This window comes from Cyprinus carpio, chromosome A3, assembly GCF_018340385.1.
Source record: "Cyprinus carpio isolate SPL01 chromosome A3, ASM1834038v1, whole genome shotgun sequence".
NCBI lineage: Eukaryota > Metazoa > Chordata > Actinopteri > Cypriniformes > Cyprinidae > Cyprinus > Cyprinus carpio.
Window position 1 is genome coordinate 14,134,310 of NC_056574.1, and position 18,561 is coordinate 14,152,870.

At 39.3% G+C, this 18,561-nt stretch overlaps 1 protein-coding gene across 6 annotated transcripts in view; it reads left to right on the plus strand.

Annotated features, from left to right (window-relative positions):
* The window catches only part of LOC109079295 (protein sidekick-2-like), a 111,123-nt gene that overhangs the window by 87,216 nt on the left and 5,346 nt on the right, over positions 1–18,561 (plus strand). For 2 of the 6 annotated variants that reach the window (XM_042719582.1, XM_042719588.1), the window contains exons 18-43: positions 736–853; positions 1,024–1,219; positions 1,329–1,427; positions 1,507–1,698; positions 2,925–3,046; positions 3,139–3,248; positions 3,336–3,486; positions 4,284–4,521; positions 5,027–5,142; positions 5,236–5,425; positions 5,522–5,620; positions 6,041–6,235; positions 6,320–6,521; positions 6,627–6,730; positions 7,000–7,070; positions 7,162–7,297; positions 7,974–8,030; positions 8,890–8,991; positions 9,147–9,262; positions 10,889–11,075; positions 12,870–13,007; positions 14,166–14,327; positions 14,445–14,570; positions 14,660–14,824; positions 14,913–15,053; positions 17,042–17,186. In XM_042719582.1, coding sequence (XP_042575516.1) covers positions 736–853; positions 1,024–1,219; positions 1,329–1,427; positions 1,507–1,698; positions 2,925–3,046; positions 3,139–3,248; positions 3,336–3,486; positions 4,284–4,521; positions 5,027–5,142; positions 5,236–5,425; positions 5,522–5,620; positions 6,041–6,235; positions 6,320–6,521; positions 6,627–6,730; positions 7,000–7,070; positions 7,162–7,297; positions 7,974–8,030; positions 8,890–8,991; positions 9,147–9,262; positions 10,889–11,075; positions 12,870–13,007; positions 14,166–14,327; positions 14,445–14,570; positions 14,660–14,824; positions 14,913–15,053; positions 17,042–17,186 — 3,678 coding nt within the window. Of the gene's footprint in view, positions 1–735; positions 854–1,023; positions 1,220–1,328; positions 1,428–1,506; positions 1,699–2,924; positions 3,047–3,138; positions 3,249–3,335; positions 3,487–4,283; positions 4,522–5,026; positions 5,143–5,235; positions 5,426–5,521; positions 5,621–6,040; positions 6,236–6,319; positions 6,522–6,626; positions 6,731–6,999; positions 7,071–7,161; positions 7,298–7,973; positions 8,031–8,889; positions 8,992–9,146; positions 9,263–10,888; positions 11,076–12,869; positions 13,008–14,144; positions 14,328–14,444; positions 14,571–14,659; positions 14,825–14,912; positions 15,054–17,041; positions 17,187–18,561 lie in introns of all 6 variants that reach the window. The other 4 variants (XM_042719570.1, XM_042719574.1, XM_042719593.1 and 1 more) reach the window with 4 other exon arrangements.

Genomic DNA, 18,561 nt, shown 5'->3' on the forward strand with positions numbered 1-18,561 from the left:
TGCGCACAGCACACAGGTCACAGCAAAATAATTGTTTCTGGTCATTAAAATTAGTTAATAATTAATATACTGTAAATATAATTTCAACATATTGAATATCAAATTTATTATCAGTTTTATACTGTTTAATAGTCCTTATAAAATAAAGACAATTATTTGTTTAATCAAATTTTTTTTTTTATTATTTTTATTTTTTTACAATAACTTGGGTAACAAGTTTGAATAGTTAAGCTTGACAAATGCCATTAACATTACAGTTTGTGTAAAAACTGAAAAAAAGAGAGAGAGAGATTATTTACTTCTCACCATGCTGAAGAAAGGGGCCAAATGATGTCACTTCCTGTATGTCACAATATTAAGGAATATTAAGTTTTTTGTAATGCAGAAAAATCATGCAGCTACAGGGTTGTGCACAATATATGGGTCACAACTAAATATACATTTCTGGTCATTAAATGTTGTTAATAATTTCATGTGAACATGATTAAACATTTAATATCAAATGTAATATAAACTACAGTATTCTGACAGATTATGTCACAATTATGACATTGTTGTATAAAATAAGGGTGGGATACAGACCTGTGAATTTGCCACCAACTACTTTTCATTCTACGTCCATTTTTTATGTAAGATAACAGTTTATATATCATGTCTAATAGATCTCACAAAAAGATATCATTGTCCGCTTTTTGATTTTCCCCCACCATCTCACTTTGTCAAATATTCTCTTTTCGTCCCCACAGTCTCACCAGGGAACGTCCAGGCAGAGGCTGTCAACTCCACCACAGTCCGTTTCACATGGAGTGCTCCAAGCCCACAGTTCATCAACGGAATCAACCAGGGATACAAGGTGAGCATCCATCAACTGCCCTCTAGAGGCTGAGAACAAGAGTGCAGTTCTCCTTTTATAATAATGCTTTCATTACTTCCAATATATGTCATGCTGAGACAGCAGCACGATTCACACCAGCTTGTGCTAAGCGATAGTGGTCACATCTGTCCCTTTTTTATTTACTTCAGCTGTTGGCATGGGAACCAGGCCACGAGGAAGATGTTACCTTGGTTACTGTGAGGCCCAATTTTCAAGACAGTGTTCATGTGGGATACATCACCGGACTGAAGAAGTTCACGCAGTACTTCACCTGCGTGCTGTGCTTCACTACGCCGGGCGATGGCCCTCGCAGCACTCCACAGCGCATACGCACCCACGAAGATAGTGAGTGTCCTTTTTTGCATACTATATCCATCTCGACCCATGACGATGTTCTGTTCAGGCCTTCTGGTGTCTGTTTGAAAAGACTTAACGTGGGTGTCTGTATGCTCAGCTCCAGGACCTGTAGGTCACCTGAGCTTCACAGAAATCCTGGATACGTCTCTTAAAGTCAGCTGGAAAGACCCGCCGGAGAAGAACGGCATCCTCACAGGTATTAGAACCACCCGCTTTGGCGATTTATTCTGATCTTCTGACTGTCTGCTGAACCGCTTCCTGTCTTGTGCTCGCAGGGTATCGCATTTCCTGGGAGGAATTCAACAGAACAAACACTCGCGTCACGCATTACCTGCCCAACATTACACAGGAGTACCGGGTCACCGGTCTGACCGCACTCACTACTTACACCATTCAGGTGGCCGGTATGACCTCCAAAGGTCAAGGTCAGCTGTCGTCCTCCACCATTTCCTCTGGTGTGCCGCCAGGTGAGTTTCTTCTATGCTTTCTCTTACTCCAGGATTGCAGTGATGCCATCATGTATGTCATCATTCTCCAGCAACGTATCTTCTGTGTAATACAATATAATAATGACAATACAATAATATAATGACAACAATAATATGAAAATATAATAATAAAACAATTATAATATAATGACTGTATAATCTGTATAATTAATCATTATTATAATTATTTTTGTAAAGTAATAATAATTGTAAATCATTTTAATAATTTAAGAATAAATGTAAAAAATTAAGAAGTTCACAATTAAAAAAATTCAAATGATAAATCTAAATTGCACACCTGTTCAAAAGTTTAGGGTTAGTGAGATTTGTATTTATAATTTTTTTCTGAAGGACCATGTGACACTGAAAACTGGAGTAATGGCTGCTGGAAAATCACAGGAATAAATTACATTTTAAAATATATTAAAATAGAAAGCAGCTTTTAAAAACTGTAGTAACATTTCATAATATGACAGTTTTTACTGTTTTTTAATCAAATAAATGAAGCCTAGCTGAGCATGAGAGACTTCTTTTAAAAACATTTAAAAAATCTTAAATCTGGACAGGAAGGAAAAATTATTACCGTTAAGCCCTGATGTCAATGTAAGAGCTGAAAAGACAGCTGGGTTGTACATCCCCTAGGATGTTAACTTTCTACTGTGTGGCCTTATTAACCTTACTCTTGATATTGAAGTTAATGAAGGCATGCTAAATATGACGGCTTTGAGTATTAATATTCATAATCTTCAGCCCTCTCTTAGACAGAAGCAGACACTAAAACACAGTGAGATGAGACACTGTGGAAAGATGCTTTGGCGTTGTCCTCTGTAGATGCTTGAAAGGAACCATCGGTATCCTGGTTGGATCACACTGTTTTTAAATCAAACCTATCTTGTCTCACTTTTTGTTCCCCGTGATGCTCATTTGCAAGCTTCTGCTTCTGCATGCAAAAACGAACTGAACGGAAATGTGTGTCATGCAATTTTTTTTTTTTTAACAGAACGTGAGGTAGATAAGCCTGAGGGGGAAAGTAAAAGTCTTTTGTATATTGTTCAATATAGTGTGACTTACTGCATTTTTTTTTTTTAATTCAGCAGGAGGTATTGTGAGTGAATGGCAATAATATTGTTGCCAGAGCTTTTATTTTTCCCACTGAGCCATTTCTACCATTCATCTTGCATGTTTCACCTCTCCTGTTCCGACAGAGATGCCTGGACCTCCTACCAACATTGCCATCTCCAACATCAGCCCACGTTCAGTAACCCTGCAGTTCAAACCAGGCTATGACGGCAAAACATCCATCTCACGCTGGCTGGTAGAGGCTCAGGTAGTGCAGAATTTACGCTGAGCATTCATCTCAAGCTGTCACCTTTTTATTAGCCATCATTGATTTCTCTCTCTCCTTTGTTGCATGTTCAGATCGGTGTTATAGGAGAAAACGAGGAGTGGGTCGTGGTCCATCAGTTGGCCAATGAGCCTGATGCACGATCCCTTGAGGTCCAAGGCCTGAACCCCTACACGTACTACAGGTCCATCCACTGATTTGTTGAATTCTGGGATATACTACTTATATACACTGTCCGCAGGCTGCATCCTAATTTACCATCCGATTATAGATTTCGAATGAGGCAGGTGAATATAGTAGGCACAAGCCCACCCAGCCAGCCATCTAGGAAGATCCAGACCCTACAGGCTCCTCCTGACATCGCCCCCGCCAACATCACTCTCCGCACAGCCAGCGAGACCAGCCTGTGGCTCAGATGGGTGGTACGTATGTGTCCTGGAATGTGATCGATATGCTTAAGGAATTGATTGTGTGTTCGTTTTATTTTGTTAAGTAGTCGTAAGATTGAATTTCCACCCAGAGGAAAATTGTATTGCTCAGGTTTTCCTCGTTCATAGCTCAGGAGACTTAATGGATGTGTCAGTAAGTAGAAACATATATTGATGTTTCAGATGTTTCTTACTCCTTGTTATTCCCAGTTCCTTAGGTGAAATTAGTTGGCACAAGTGATACTGTTTTATTCATAGTTACTTTGGTATGTTATCAAATCTGTTTGATAACATTTTGAGACATTTGGTCTCTGATTCACCGTGCATGAGCTCAAATTTTTTAACACATCATAACTCATCAATAACTATCATACTAAAATGTATTCTAAATTGATCACCCATTTCGAATACTCAATTCATTCGAACAAGGAAAAAACAAATTATTGTGCATACGCACTTAGAATTAGGCAGAAGTGTTTAAAGAAAAGATCACCTGCATGTTTACTGTAAATATAAATAATCTACACAGTTATTAGTGAATGAGACCCATTGTCTCTTCTGAAACTATAAGAGATGTGCGTGAAATTCCTGAGGTCTTTTTCTCTGGAGAGAAATCTCAAAAATTGGAGATTTAAACAAAACTCTCTTTGTTTTGGGAGAAACTGTTGGGCTATTGGAATGGTTTCTTTTGTGATTTTATATTCGTGATAAGGAATGTACCGTTCGTGTGGTGATAAATATTCTAAGAGACTAAATTTTCTAATCTAAATTGAAGTTTGTCTGTATTCTAGCCGCTGCCAGAGTGGGAATACAATGGCAATCCCGAGCTGGTGGGCTACAGGGTGCAGTACTCTCGTCTAGGCTCTAAGGCTGGGGTCCTGTCCCACATCATTCCTGACAGACAGGAGAGGGAGTTTACCATTGAGGACCTGGAAGAGTGGACAGAATATGAGGTCAAAGTGCAGGCGTACAATGGCATCGGGTCAGGACCGTGGAGCCAACCAGTTCACGGGAGAACCAGAGAGTCAGGTGAGAAATCTGCTTTCACAACACTGCTGACCTTTGAATTAATTATGATGGCTGCCCACAGGAACACTTTAATGCTGAAAGGTTGATTGCACTTTTGATTGCAGACTTAAGTATCTTAGCAAATCTAAGTTTGTGAGATTGTTCAGATCTCATTTGAAACTTTAGAGGAGATGTGAAGTTCCCTGGGGTCCTTTTCTCCATTTGCTCTCCATTGCTTAGTCCATTAAAAAGTTATTTGTGTCATGCAAGATTTTTTTAAAAATAAGTTATTTTCTCATCAGTCAAACACTCTGTCATTCACAGTTTGATTAACAGCTGGCAGCGCAGTTGGCAACACGTTTTACCATCATGTACTGAATTGTAACCAGACTGCATTGGCATATGCTTTATCTTGTAAACATATGACAGGTACAATGAATGACAAAATGCACGCTGTTCCTGTTTGAAGCTCTTATCGCTGATACGGTTGTTAATTGCATGTTTACTTGTTTTCTCCAAACATTAGTCCCCTCAAGTGGCCCTGCAAATGTTTCAGCTTTTGCTACCACCTCCAGCAGTGTCCTGGTCCGCTGGGGTGACGTGCCGGAGACCGACCGCAATGGACTAATTCTGGGCTATAAGGTACACTGACAACAGCCTTCCTACCAGATTTACTGTTCTTGAGTCTATTGTTGTAGTAGTGAAGAGAAGCATCTATTTTTTCTCTAATTTCAGGTGGTATACAAAGAGAAGGATGCAGAGTCACCCCTGCGTTTCTGGATGGTAGAAGGAAATACCACTTACAGTGTCCAGCTCACTGGTCTTGGGAAGTATGTGCTTTATGAGATCCAGGTTGTAGCCTTCACCCGTATAGGAGATGGCATGCCTAGTTCTCCGCCCATCTTTGAGCGCACACTTGATGATGGTGAGAGTCTAAACCACAATGAACAACCACCATAAGTTATTAATCTTGCTTATGGCGTGCTAGTTACAGTTACATATACTTTTTTTTTAAAAACAGTACCTGGGCCTCCAGTCGGAATCCTTTTCCCTGAAGTCAGGACTTCCTCAGTGAGACTGATCTGGCAACCCCCTGCTCAGCCAAATGGCATTATACTTGGTAAGTTGTGTGCACTAAACTATTTTTATAGTTCTTTACTATTTTTACTTGTAATACGATATGATCACAGTGTGATTATTGGTAAAATCCATGACACACTCTGCAGGCCACCCATTAAGTAGGACCATCTCATTGAAGCATTCACACTGCATGACTGTGACACAGAATATCTATGGTTTAGTGCAATTAATCAGCCTTCAATGAATGTTACACCTCAAGATGCACATAGCAACCGTGGCTAGGAACTGTAACTGGAGTCTTTAGGTACTAGAGGCTGAAGTCTGCAGTTAATGTGTCTACCTCTCATGCCGATTTGACGCTAGTTCGAATCCCACTTAGAATGGTGCATGTAAAACCAGTTACATGATGATTTAATTCAGAATCCTCTGATTGTAATTTTTATGTGTGTCTCTTATCTAGCATATCAGATTGCGTACCGGAAAAACTCTTCCAGTGTTACCTCTGCCATCGTTGATGTGCTCATCCCAAGTGCGCGACAGTATACAGCAACTGGACTGAAACCAGAGAGTGTTTATGTGTTCCGCCTCACGGCCCAGACTCGAAAGGGATGGGGAGAAGCGGCCGAGGCACTGGTGGTCACTACAGAGAAAAGAGGTACTGCTTCATCTCTCTTTACAAGGTCGGGTGCTTTTTACTACATGTCACTGATTACAGCTGCTTGTCTGATCTCCCTCTCAGCGCGCCCTCAGCCCACAAGTCGTCCCGTTGTGCCTCAGGAAGAGGTCCAGGCCCGCAGTGTTCTGTTGTCATGGGAACCAGGCAGCGATGGTCTATCGCCCATCCGATATTACACCGTCCAGCACAGAGAGCTGCCCGACAGCAACTGGACGGTGCACTCTGCTTCGGTCAACCATGAGGCCACTTCATACATCATAGACAAGTAAGCCTGAATTGAGCCTGTGCCAAACTTTCTAAACTTTGAGGGTCATAGAGGACAAAACTGGTGGGGCAACAGTATCCCACCAAGCTTTTTTCCTATTCGCAGGCTCAAGCCTTTCACTTCCTACCAGTTCAGAGTGAAAGCCACTAATGATATTGGGGACAGCGAGTACAGCGAGGAGAGCGAGGCAATCACCACTCTACAGGACGGTACGGGCGACTGTGAAACGCTTTAATGCTTTCGGGGAACAAGTTCCTGAGGCCTGAGATGAATCATAATGTGGCCAAAATAGGACACAGTCAGTGAAGGGGAAAAACTGCAGGGTTACCTCATGCTTGACCTTTGGCGTGTAACCAGAACGCTGCTAACAGTTACACCACTATTAACTGGTTTCCATTCTTGGTTATTCCACTCTTATCAGGGTCTTTGCAGCTCCGCAGTCATTAACTGAACAAACTGTCTGTTTGTTTTCCATTAGCACCCGACAAAGCTCCCACAATCCTCTCTGTGACACCGCACACCACCACATCTGTGCTGGTCCGCTGGAAGGTGAGGTCCGATTCATCACGCTGCTCTGAGAGGGAACACAGGTTGTTGAGTATTGTGTTTATAGTGACATAATCTGTTCAAACCCATCCAGCCACCCCCCGAGGAGGAGATCAATGGTATTTTGCTTGGTTTTCGAGTACGCTACAGAGAACTGCGTTATGACCGCCTACGCAGCTTCACAGTGCGTACAGTTAATAGTCCGTCAGCCAACTGGGCCGAGCTCACAGGTGAGTCTTCATTCAGCTTACACAAAAAAAGAACATACACTTGTCTATCAAGTCCCTTAACAAATTTACGGTGGTAACTATAGCCTTATAAAATAAATTTTGTCTCATTGTTCAGTCATGATATGATGACTTGACTATTATATTCATGTACCGTGGTATTACTACCATGTACTTAAAAGAAAAAAAAAATATGTAGCAGTACCATGGAACCTTGTAAAAAAAAAAGAAAAACATGATACTACTATGGTAGATTTTGTTAATGTCTGTTAAATAAATTAATCTTTTTTTTTTTTCAGTTTTATTAATTTATTTATTAGACTGATGGCTAATGCCAACAACCCTTAACCCTGGAAACCAAGTTACTGGACTGAAAAATGCTAACTCTTCTGTTTCGTGTTTCCCTGTAATGGCAGATTCTATAGTGGCTTATCTCATTAACATGCATGTAATGAGAGCTTTAGTGTGTATGAGGGTTGTGTTAATTGTCTCCTCAGCAGTTAGTCTCTCTCTCAAAGTCTGTAGAGCTGCCAGCCTTTCTGCTAGCATGAGCTAAAGCACTAACTCAGCTCTTGTTTCTCTCTCTTACCTTCTCTTTACACTTCTCCCTCTTTACCTTTGGTCTTCCTCGCTGCCATCCTCTGCCTCAATCCTCTCCCCTCCACCCTCCTGTCTTCAGCCCCCTACAGTGTGAGGAACCTGACCGAATCCTCACTTACCCAATACGAGCTGGACAGTAAGTCCTGAGATTCGCTCTCTCATCAGTGTTTCTTTTGTCATCATTTATACCAGTGTTGGGAAAGCTACTTCAAGCTGTTCTTAATTTAAGTAGTTCAACTACAGTCAAACTAGAATATTGAACATTCAGCTAAAATAAAACTTCTTTCAAAAACATAAAAAAAAAAATCACATTTTCAAGTTACGGTAAGTATCACCAATAAAACTGATTTAATCAAAAAACATTGTGATAAACAAGAGCATTTTTTTTAATTCATTTAATTCATAATGTGTTATTTTGTAAAGTTCTTCTTAATTTTATTTATTAACATTACTTTATAAATTTGTATTTAATAATAATGTATATTATTGTTCTATTCTGCATATTAATAATATTTTGTATTTTTTCTTTTTTTTTCTTTCAGAATCTTTTTCATACTGGTTCTTTTAAATAAACTGTCTGAATGAACAGTAGCTTGTTAGTGGAAAAATTTCACAGTTTTCAAAAGCTGAGCAAATCTCACGCTACGGAAGAATTTTAAATTAGTAGCTATCGCTATTTTTTTTTAGTTAGTTACTCCCCAACACTGCTTTCCACTCATCCATTCCCTCATCCTGCCAAACTCAGTCTCTGAACTCTATAATGTCTCTTTCTCACACCTTGTTTATTTGCTTACACGAGAGCCCAATCTCATTTGTTTCTCTTCTCACGTCTGGTCTTGTCTGACTGTGCCCATTTCTCTCCACACTGTCATTGACTTTTCCTCTCAACATCTCACTTCATTGGAATGGGATCATTATGTTTTAGCACCACTTAAGGTTTCCTCATGCTATATTGAATAGAGTGTGTATGTGTGCACATGTTCTCCATTGTTCAGATCTGAATAAGCACAAGCGCTACGAGATCCGACTGAGCGTGTATAACGCGGTAGGGGAGGGGCCCACCAGCTCACCACAGGAAGTGTTCGTGGGAGAAGCGGGTAAGGGTACAAATATTCCTCCTTGAGTCAATATAGTTGATTTCACGGTCTAATAAAAACAAGCAGTAGTGCTGTCAGTCAGTATAAAGTCTAATAAATCAGTTCAAACAGTCTAGGTGTTTCATAGTCTCTCTCTTTCTCTCTGTCCTCATCAGTGCCCACCGCTGCACCTCAGAATGTCGCTATCCAGTCCTCAACAGCTACTCAGCTTGATGTCACATGGGACCCTCCTCCAGTGGAAGCCCAGAATGGGGATATTCAAGGCTATAAGGTACAACATTTCAGTGTGATTCAGCAATTCAAAGTCTATAATATAAAACAATGGTTCTTTGAACCAGGGACTTCACTAGACCCTAAATTATTGCTGTACCCCGGTGAAACATTATAAATCCTTGTCTGCCAATGCAAATTACCATATGACAGCCTGAGATATATATATATATATATATATATATATATATATATATATATATATATATATATATATATATATATATATATATATATTTAGGTGATCATGTCATGTTTGTTTTCTGTTTTTCGAATCAGAAGTAGAAATGCCAGATTCACAAATGAATTTTTTTTTTTTTAATCTAATTTCTCACATGGGTTTGCAAAAATGTCTGAAATTGTTCATGATTAAAGGTACAGTATGTTTACACAACAATGATGTACTAAAAGCAAAAAAGTCTTTCCTTTTCGCGTACAGATGACAACGTTGTCGAAATGATCCCCATTCAAACAGATCCACAAAAATGATGAAAAAGGCTCTATTATGGCATGCCAGGCCAGTAGTTGGCAATGTCACTTTGTAGAGAAATTCTACATGTCTGCGCATATACCTTTAGACTGAACATGTAATACACATGCACATTATGTCAGCGTTTTCACAAATCCACGTTTTTGTAGTTTACACAGATGATAACTATATCATTTTCAAAAACGTGCACTTTGAAACACGTTTTCAAAAGTTTGCGTTTTCAGGCCCCTCAAAATGCCGTTGTTGTGTAAGTTAATGGCAAAAACACATAAAATGTTTTCAGTTTTTTGCTAAAAACTGTTGTGCAAACGATCCCTCAGTTTGATTCATTGACTGAATCGTTTGAATCGTTTGCGGCGGTTTTGACATCCAAAGTAGTAGTGGGATATTTTGTAAGATAGGTGAAGAGGACACAAGTTACCTCAGAAAATAATTCTGAATATTCTGTCAGTTTGAACAAACAAACAAATAATTTTACAACTATTGTTTATATAATGTAATGGATATTATTATTTAACGTATACTTGTTAAGAGGAAGGGCTGTTTACATAAATACATCCACAGGAATTACACCTTAAACAAACAACTTCATAAACAGAACAAGTTAATAAACAGAAGTACCACTGCTTACAAGAAAGTTTAACTTAACATCTCAAACAACACATATTTTGGTACAGAAGAATAATACGTGTTTTAAATGTGCATTGAGTTAAACGCTGCAATGCCATCTATGGACGTGGATCAGTATCATAGTCTATGTAAATTAGCATTTTATGTAAATTTCATGATACTATGATACTAATAATCTTTTTTTGTGTCTTTGTGACTTTAGAGCTTTTCTGCTTCTTTAGCCATACAGGTACTGATTATATGATATAAAGAGACGGGCATCATAAAGTTTGTGAACAGGCCAAGAACGTCTCATTCTTCTGTTCTGTTCTATTAGAACAGAATAATGACTAGGTGACTAGTGGTACTTAGTCTGATAGACTGATTTAATCAGAGATGCTCAGACTTGGTCTGAAAAGGGTCTGAAAAGTTTGAGGACCGCTGCTCTAAAATATTAAGCTTGATAGCCCATCAGATTTACATCTTCTGAAATTATTAATTTGTGTGATTTGTGATGTGTCTTTCTAGATTTATTATTGGGAGTTTCAGCTGCAGAATGAGACTGAGCGACTCCGCACTCTCTTTCTGCCGGAGCTGAGCGTGAAGCTGAAGAACTTGACTGGCTACACCACCTACATGATCAGCGTGGCTGCTTTCAACGCTGCGGGGGACAGTCCACGCTCGCTGCCCACCAGAGGGCGCACTCAGCAAGCAGGTGATCCACTGGACACAAGTCCATGCAAAATACATCAAAGTCTGAAATGCTTTGGGAAAATATTCTAGATCTTTGAACCCACTGTTTTCCCAAAGCTCCCTGCTGAAAAGGTTATTAATTTTCAATTGGACGGATCACATCATACGGATTGCATGAGGGCTGTGATGTTAGATTGTGAAGGAGATGGGTTGTCTCTGAGTATTGGGGATTAGTGTGTAGGAACGGAAGTTCATGACTGGGGAGCGGGGAGCTGGGAACTGGGTTGGAGAAAATTAGCCACATATTGAGGAAGTGTTTTTTGGCAGGTCAGCATAAGGAGAACTGCGTTCCAAGCGATTGAGAAAAGTTAATTCAGCCTTTTCTGCTCCCTTAAAGACTGTGACAGTATAGTGAGGAAGGAACAATGAGAACAGTACAAGCGAGACTGAATCTTGGCTCAGCTTACACTGGGAGACACTGGGAGATGAGCCAACACAAGCCACTGTGCCAATCTTATGGAAGGCAAAAAAATCTCCTTACATCACTGCAACACTACCCTAACAGAAGAAGAGTGCTTAAATGTACATGTTCTGAGAATTTATATATATATATATATATATATATATATATATATATATATATATATATATATATATATATATATATATATATATATACAGTATATACAATCAAACTGAAATGTATTCAGATATCTTCAGCATTTCACACATTATCACAGTTTATTCGCTATAGTTTAGAAAATAAAATATGACAAGAACTCAAGAGTTAAACTGTGTCAGAACAAATTCATCTTGTTACTGTCAGATAACACTTAATCAAAACATGGTCAGGTCAAAGTGTCTGAATAATTTTTGGTCCCAAATTTTTTATCAATTTTACTAGTAGTCCACTGTATGAAGAATTTTTGGGTATAATATGTCAAAGTTTACTTTGTTTTGCTATCCCCACTTACATATATGAACTATAGTGTCCTGCACCCAATAGTAAAAAAATATATATAAAAAATGTTATCTGAATAATTTTTGGTTTGACTGAATATATAGAACACTGGTCAAAAGTTAAAGTTAAATTCACAACGGATGCGTTAAATTGATCAGAAATGACTGTAAAGATAAAAAAGTATCATTGTTTTCAAGCAAGGTTCAACTGTTTTAAACTCTAATAATAAGAAGAAATGTTTCTTAAGCAGCAAATCGGCATATTAGAATTATTTCTGAAGGATCATGTGACACTGAAGTAAAACTGTTGTTTTTAATTTTTAATTTTTACTATTTCTCAATATTTCTGTCTTTACTGTATTTTGATCAAATAAATGCAATTGGTGAGCATAACAGACTTCTTTAAGACGTTGAAAATCTTGGTGATGTTGATGACAAGAGAATTTCACAAATGTGTTTTTGAGAGGGGATAAAACCTGAGACACCCAAGATGAAATCCTGATACCTTTATTGCCTGAGGTAAAAGCTATTGTGAGCTTTTTGTCTGTAGTTAACCTGTCAAAAGGCACAGAACAGATTTTGACTTTAGTTGACTCACATCACTTGCTTCAGCAAGATTCTTATTATTGATTTTAAAACTTGATTTATAGCATGCATTATGTTGCAGTTCCTAATAAAGTTACCGGCCAACTGTGAGTAACTGTTTTATTTACTCACCAAGGTCAATTTTTACTTGCATTTGGCACTTGGCAACTGTTCATTTTGAGCCCTGAATGGATCTGTTGAAATCAGTCAATCAAAATGCACTTTCATGAAATCGTGTTCAGAGTTTAATTAATCTTCTTTAACTCCTCAGCTCCAAGCGCTCCCAGTTTTATCCACTTTAGTGAACTCACCACCACCTCGGTCAACATGTCCTGGGGTGAGCCGAAGCAGCCCAACGGCATCGTGGAAGGATACCGTGTGGTCTATGAGCCCTGCACGCCTGTGGATGGTGAGAAACTATACCACACTAAAAGCTTTGGATGAGCAAATTATTGAGATAACTTTCAGTGAGCAGCTGGTTTACACCCTTTTAGGCTCGTCATGCTTTTTTAAACTTATAAACATCTAAAATTTGCTTTCCAAACGTGTTCAACATGAGTTTTCTTTCGGCATTTAATGAATGGCATTCCTCTGTGACGTTCCCTCCCTTTGCCCTGTTATTGAGCAAGGCATGGTTAAAAAAAAAATTGCCATGTGTGGTGCATTGGCCAAATTCCACTGTAACTGGGATCAGAGGAATTGCTGTGGTCCCATAATAGCTCCAGAGTGGTCAAGCCTTTGGGGGAAAAAAGATGTGATGGGCTGTTGTTTACCAATGGCCATATCTCAGAATTTGGAGGATACGCCTCAAAAGCAAAGGCCCAACTTTCTCTGTTAGTTCAGTCCTTAGAGCATGACCTTGTGCACTGTTCACACAAATGGGAGTTTCACTGTAAAAGCCTAAATGTATGACTAAATGTAATGTAATGTAAATGTAATTTTTTATAGACCAATTAGAAGTCAGTATGCAAACAGCTGTGAGAAAGAAGACCAATAATAATTCAAAATACAAATATGAACATTGTTATGACTATCAGATATGCTGAATGCTGAACATTCTACCAGTGTAAGCCTTAATTAAATCCTTAATTTTAGAGTATACAAAATATATAACCAGAATTTTAATGCCATTCTATTAAAATACACTTCCGCTGTTGATGTTCAACAGGGTTTTGAATAGCACATTTACAGTTTATTTGAATTTAAAAAAAAAAAAAAACTGTAAACTAATGTTGTGATTGAAATATTATGACAATATGAAATAACTGATTTCTATATGTAATATATTTTAAAAAGAACTTAATTTGAAATAGACACTTTTTTCTTTATTGACACTTTTGATCAATTTAATGCATCCTTGATAAATAAAAGTATTGATTGCTTAAAAAAAAATCTGACCTCAGACTTTTGAACAGTAGTGTGTGTTAATATAATTCAATAATATCAATGCAGTGCTACAGTGCAGTGTAATAATGAGTGTCTGTATATGTCATTGTTAGTGTTTTATTCTAGCATGGTATCTAGAGTTTGAGTGTTTCCTCTACAGACTCCTCTCCTCACAATTCAGGTGTCAGTAAGGTTGTCACTGTGGATGTGAAGGGCAGCGCCCCCTTGTGGATGAAAATCAAGGATCTTGCAGATGGAGTGACCTACAACTTCCGCATCCGTGCTAAAACCCTTACTTATGGACCGGAGATCGAGGCCAACATCACCACTGGCCCTGGAGAAGGTCTTGGTTGCATTACATTTAGCACCATATTTATCATTTTGTAAAATCAATAAATCCGAAGCTGAAGTATGTTATTTCTGCACCTCTAGCATCTTATTGCCATATTTTGTGACACAGGTGCTCCAGGGCCCCCGGGTGAGCCGTTTATCTCTCGTTACGGCTCAGCCCTCACTCTCCACTGGTCCAGCGGTGACCCAGGCCGGGCTCCCATCACACGCTATGTTATAGAAGCAAGGCCATCTGGTAAGTTAAAAGGAAAACAGCAGAAATTCTTCAGAACGCAGCTTTAAAGGTTGTTACAGAAGGGATAATGGCATTCTTGCCATCAACAGATGAAGGACTGTGGGATATTCTAATCAAAGACATCCCTAAAGAGGTGACATCATACACTCTTAACCTGGATACCCTCAGAGAAGGGGTCACCTATGATTTCCGTGTCATTGCGGTGAATGACTATGGCTACGGTTCTCCAAGTGCTCCTTCTCCTTCAATATCAGGTCAGTAAACTTGCACAACAGAAAGCCTAAATGGTTTTGTGTTACGTTGTGCAAACCCATATTTCTGCTTCTTTCTCTCTTTTACCAGCACAAAAGGTCTCCCCCTTTTATGAGGAATGGTGGTTTCTGGTGGTGATTGCTCTTGTGGGCCTCATTTTCATCCTTCTCATCATCTTCATCCTCATCATACGGGGACAGAGCAAAAAATACACCAAGAAAACAGACTCAGGTGGGTTGATAAGCCAGAAATACTGTAAATAGATCCATAATATCTCTGTTACTCTGATTTCCCTGTCCTTCTCTGCTAAGTGACGTGACTAAATTGATATGACCTCAAATTTAGCTCCATTTTCCCATCACTAGTGGGTATTGCCGTGGTGCTCTGGGAAGAAAGTGATTTTTCACTTGAGAGAGGCTCAAAGAATCAATAGCAGCATCTGTTTGCTTCAGTTGGTTGTAATCATTACTAGCAACATGATTGCTGACTCATTTTGCTGCCTCAGAGGGAGGCATTCTGCTGCCTCATGTAAAATTACATCACTTATTATTTCATGTCTTGTCTCGGCTTAGGAAAGAAGGAGACAATCAAGTCGTTTGTCACTATTCTTGAGTAGTTTCACACAAAAGTTTTTGCCTCTTATGAAATGGACCACAAACCCTTAAGGCCACAACCCACCAAACCAACATAACAGAATTAGGGGCGATGAAAGTCGACTGTGTTGTAGGCTCATATTGTGTGCATCTAGGCCAGAATGTTGAGGTTGATCACAGGAGAAAGACTGCAGCATATACATTCAGCCCTGCATCAATAACCCTCCATACCAGCAGGTGGCAGTAGTCTATATTAATCATTCAGAAAGGGAAACCAAAACTAAGACTTCACTTTCTAGATGGCCATGTCATTATGAAAATGTTTGCATAATGGAATGCATAAGTAACATGTAGCCATAAAATTAAAGAGCCCTATTGACCTCATCCTTTGCTTGCTTTCCTCACTTCTGCTTTCATCACATCACTTTTGTGCACTAGTTTGAAGCTGAACAGCCAATCAGATTGATCTATCTCACCAACTTTCTCACTGATGCCTCTTCAATTTTAAAAATCCGCCAAAGGGGTACCACTTGTGCCAACAATGTGGAACACACTGCAAAAACTTGCGTTGACAGGCACTAAACAATGGACCAACATTGGCTGACAACCGACCATCAGCTTGGTGTGTCACAGCCTTTAAAAAAAAGAGCAAATATCACATAGCCAGCTATTTGACAGCCTTTTGTTTCCAGTTGGATTGATTAAAAATATATTTATTTTAAAACGCTGCATAAAGACAACCAGTTAGATTAGAGCTTGCCAGATTGAGAAAGCGCTTTCTAGTTTTGTGTCCAATAGTGACTGTGGGCTCCATGCATGATGCAACTTTCTGCTTAGAGGTCTGGGGAGGTCAGGTTGCGGACTGATCTGTGTGTGTAGGAGGGATTCTCACATGGCTGCTTCTGAGCTTGGTCAGCGTTTAGTGCTGTGCCAGGGCCAGGGTCAGTAAACAGGGGTGTGGATGTGTGAGTAGCACAAAGGAAGTGTTTGTGTAGGACACAAAGGGCTTCTCTCAAGATATGCCCCACCGGCCTGACCCTGTTCGGTGCGGTTTGTTTTAACTGAAGTCCAGTGAGGCCAGAAGTTCTGCAAGGTGGGCGATCACACTGTCCATTTAGGCGAAGAGGTCACTGCGCTCCTCACCTCCCTGGAATCACACTTCAGTTTGACTCTTTGAGATAAGAGGTCTTTGGACTTTAGAAGATACATGTTGAATGACCTAGAGAGATTTGACTTGCTTCGCTGCCAAGGTCATATACACAATGAGGCCAAACCCAGAGCCCTACAACTAGAGGTTAGTGGTTCAAGATCTGGGCTGGCAGATCTAGAGAGAGATGAATTTGCATGAAAAAACCACAGAGTTAGATTAGATGCACAACATATTTTGATGTCAACAGCAAAGTGAAGTGAACTTTCGTGTACTTAGATAAGCATCTATTTATTTAGATGAATATATAACTGGTTTGATGGATGGATAATGTAAAGCCCCATTTTACTTTGTAATTTGATGCATTTATGAATGAAACTGAATATTTGGATGGATGGATGGATGGATGGATAGATAGATAGATAGATAGATATGAATAGGTATATCATCATAGGTTGTCCTCTTATCTCTGTCTGTAGGTGCCCATTCAAATTGCACCTCTCTGCCCCTCTCCCATGGAGAGATGGTACGGCTGGATGAAGGACGCTTCCCTGCCCTGGAGCTCAACAACCGGCGACTCTCGGTCAAAAATTCCTTCTGTCGTAAGAACGGAATCTATACCCGGTTAGTATATGTGCATGAATCACAATTTCCATTTATAAGAAACATACAGTGATATCACTTCACAGACAGTGTACGATAGGATCGATCAGTATCTAGTGGAATAGTTTACTCTGCTAATATAATGTTTTTTCTGGAATTTTCTTTGAGGTAAACACCGTTAGTATGCTGTTCAGGGCATTGTTTGCACAATGGGTTTAATTCCCAAATGGGTGCAAACAAAGAACTAGAGAGGAATGTATTCTGTCCACACATAGAGCTTAGGCCTGGCTGTTGATTTAAATTCTACTTCAGGCATCCTTTAAATGGATCGAGTTGGCATGGATTTTAATGACAGTCGCTCTTTTCAAATCCCCAACTGCAATCTGTCAACTGAAAGAACACACCAGACTGTGAAAGTTGGACCACTCAGACCCCCTCCTTTGTGTCTTATTGACATTCAAAGTGCATTCTGTGCAAATTGACCATTTATGTAAGCTGCTTTGACAAAGCATCTTTCTTCACATTTTCTTGAGCTTAGATCAGACCATATTTATGATAGACATACCAACTCCCCTGTAGATTAAGGACTAAAAGAAGGATCTTCAAGTCAATGACATGTGGTCTAGAAAGGTGCTATAGGAATAAAGTACTTACTTAACGTACTTTTGTCATTGTTAGCACATTTAGCCAAATCTTCGAAGTTCTTATTTTCTTATCTACAATAAAGTGACTGATTGATCATGACAGTACATTTTGTCAGTGTATTGTCTAATACAGATCATAACACTTATGTCCTAACCAGATACAACATGTTTTCACACTGCACAATGCAAGCCCATCAGAGCATTTGATGTTTAGTATGCAACTTTGTGGACCAAGATTTTGGACAATGAGATTTTTGGGGTGGGTGGAGCTACCCAGTGTGATGCTGCAAAAATTTAATGACCAACCAGATGGTTATTGCACTGAAATATGCTTGAGCGACTACTTTTGCAATGGTTACCACACTGGGCAAATGTGACCAGGTGACCAGGTCTTGCATATTTTCACGACCCTTAGTGAACCATTGTTTGAAAACTGTAAATTTCCAATGTAACATGTTAAATTAAAATGGTTTAATACATTTAACTCATTCCTTTGAAGGAGTTCAGGCATTAATTGGGGAGGTCAGACCTACCCCAAACCCCACTGTAGTTTACGCCCTGCTTCAGGACTTCTACGGACACTTTTTTTTGACTTTTTGGGATTTGGACATATTTGCATGAACATTGTGCAATATAGTCTATGGTGTTCTCATTATTCTAATGAACTGAAGGATTTTGCAGGCAACTTAACTCAATTGGATGAAGGGATGGGTCTGCTTCAAGCTTCCTCTTGTGGTAATTGGAGAAGCCGC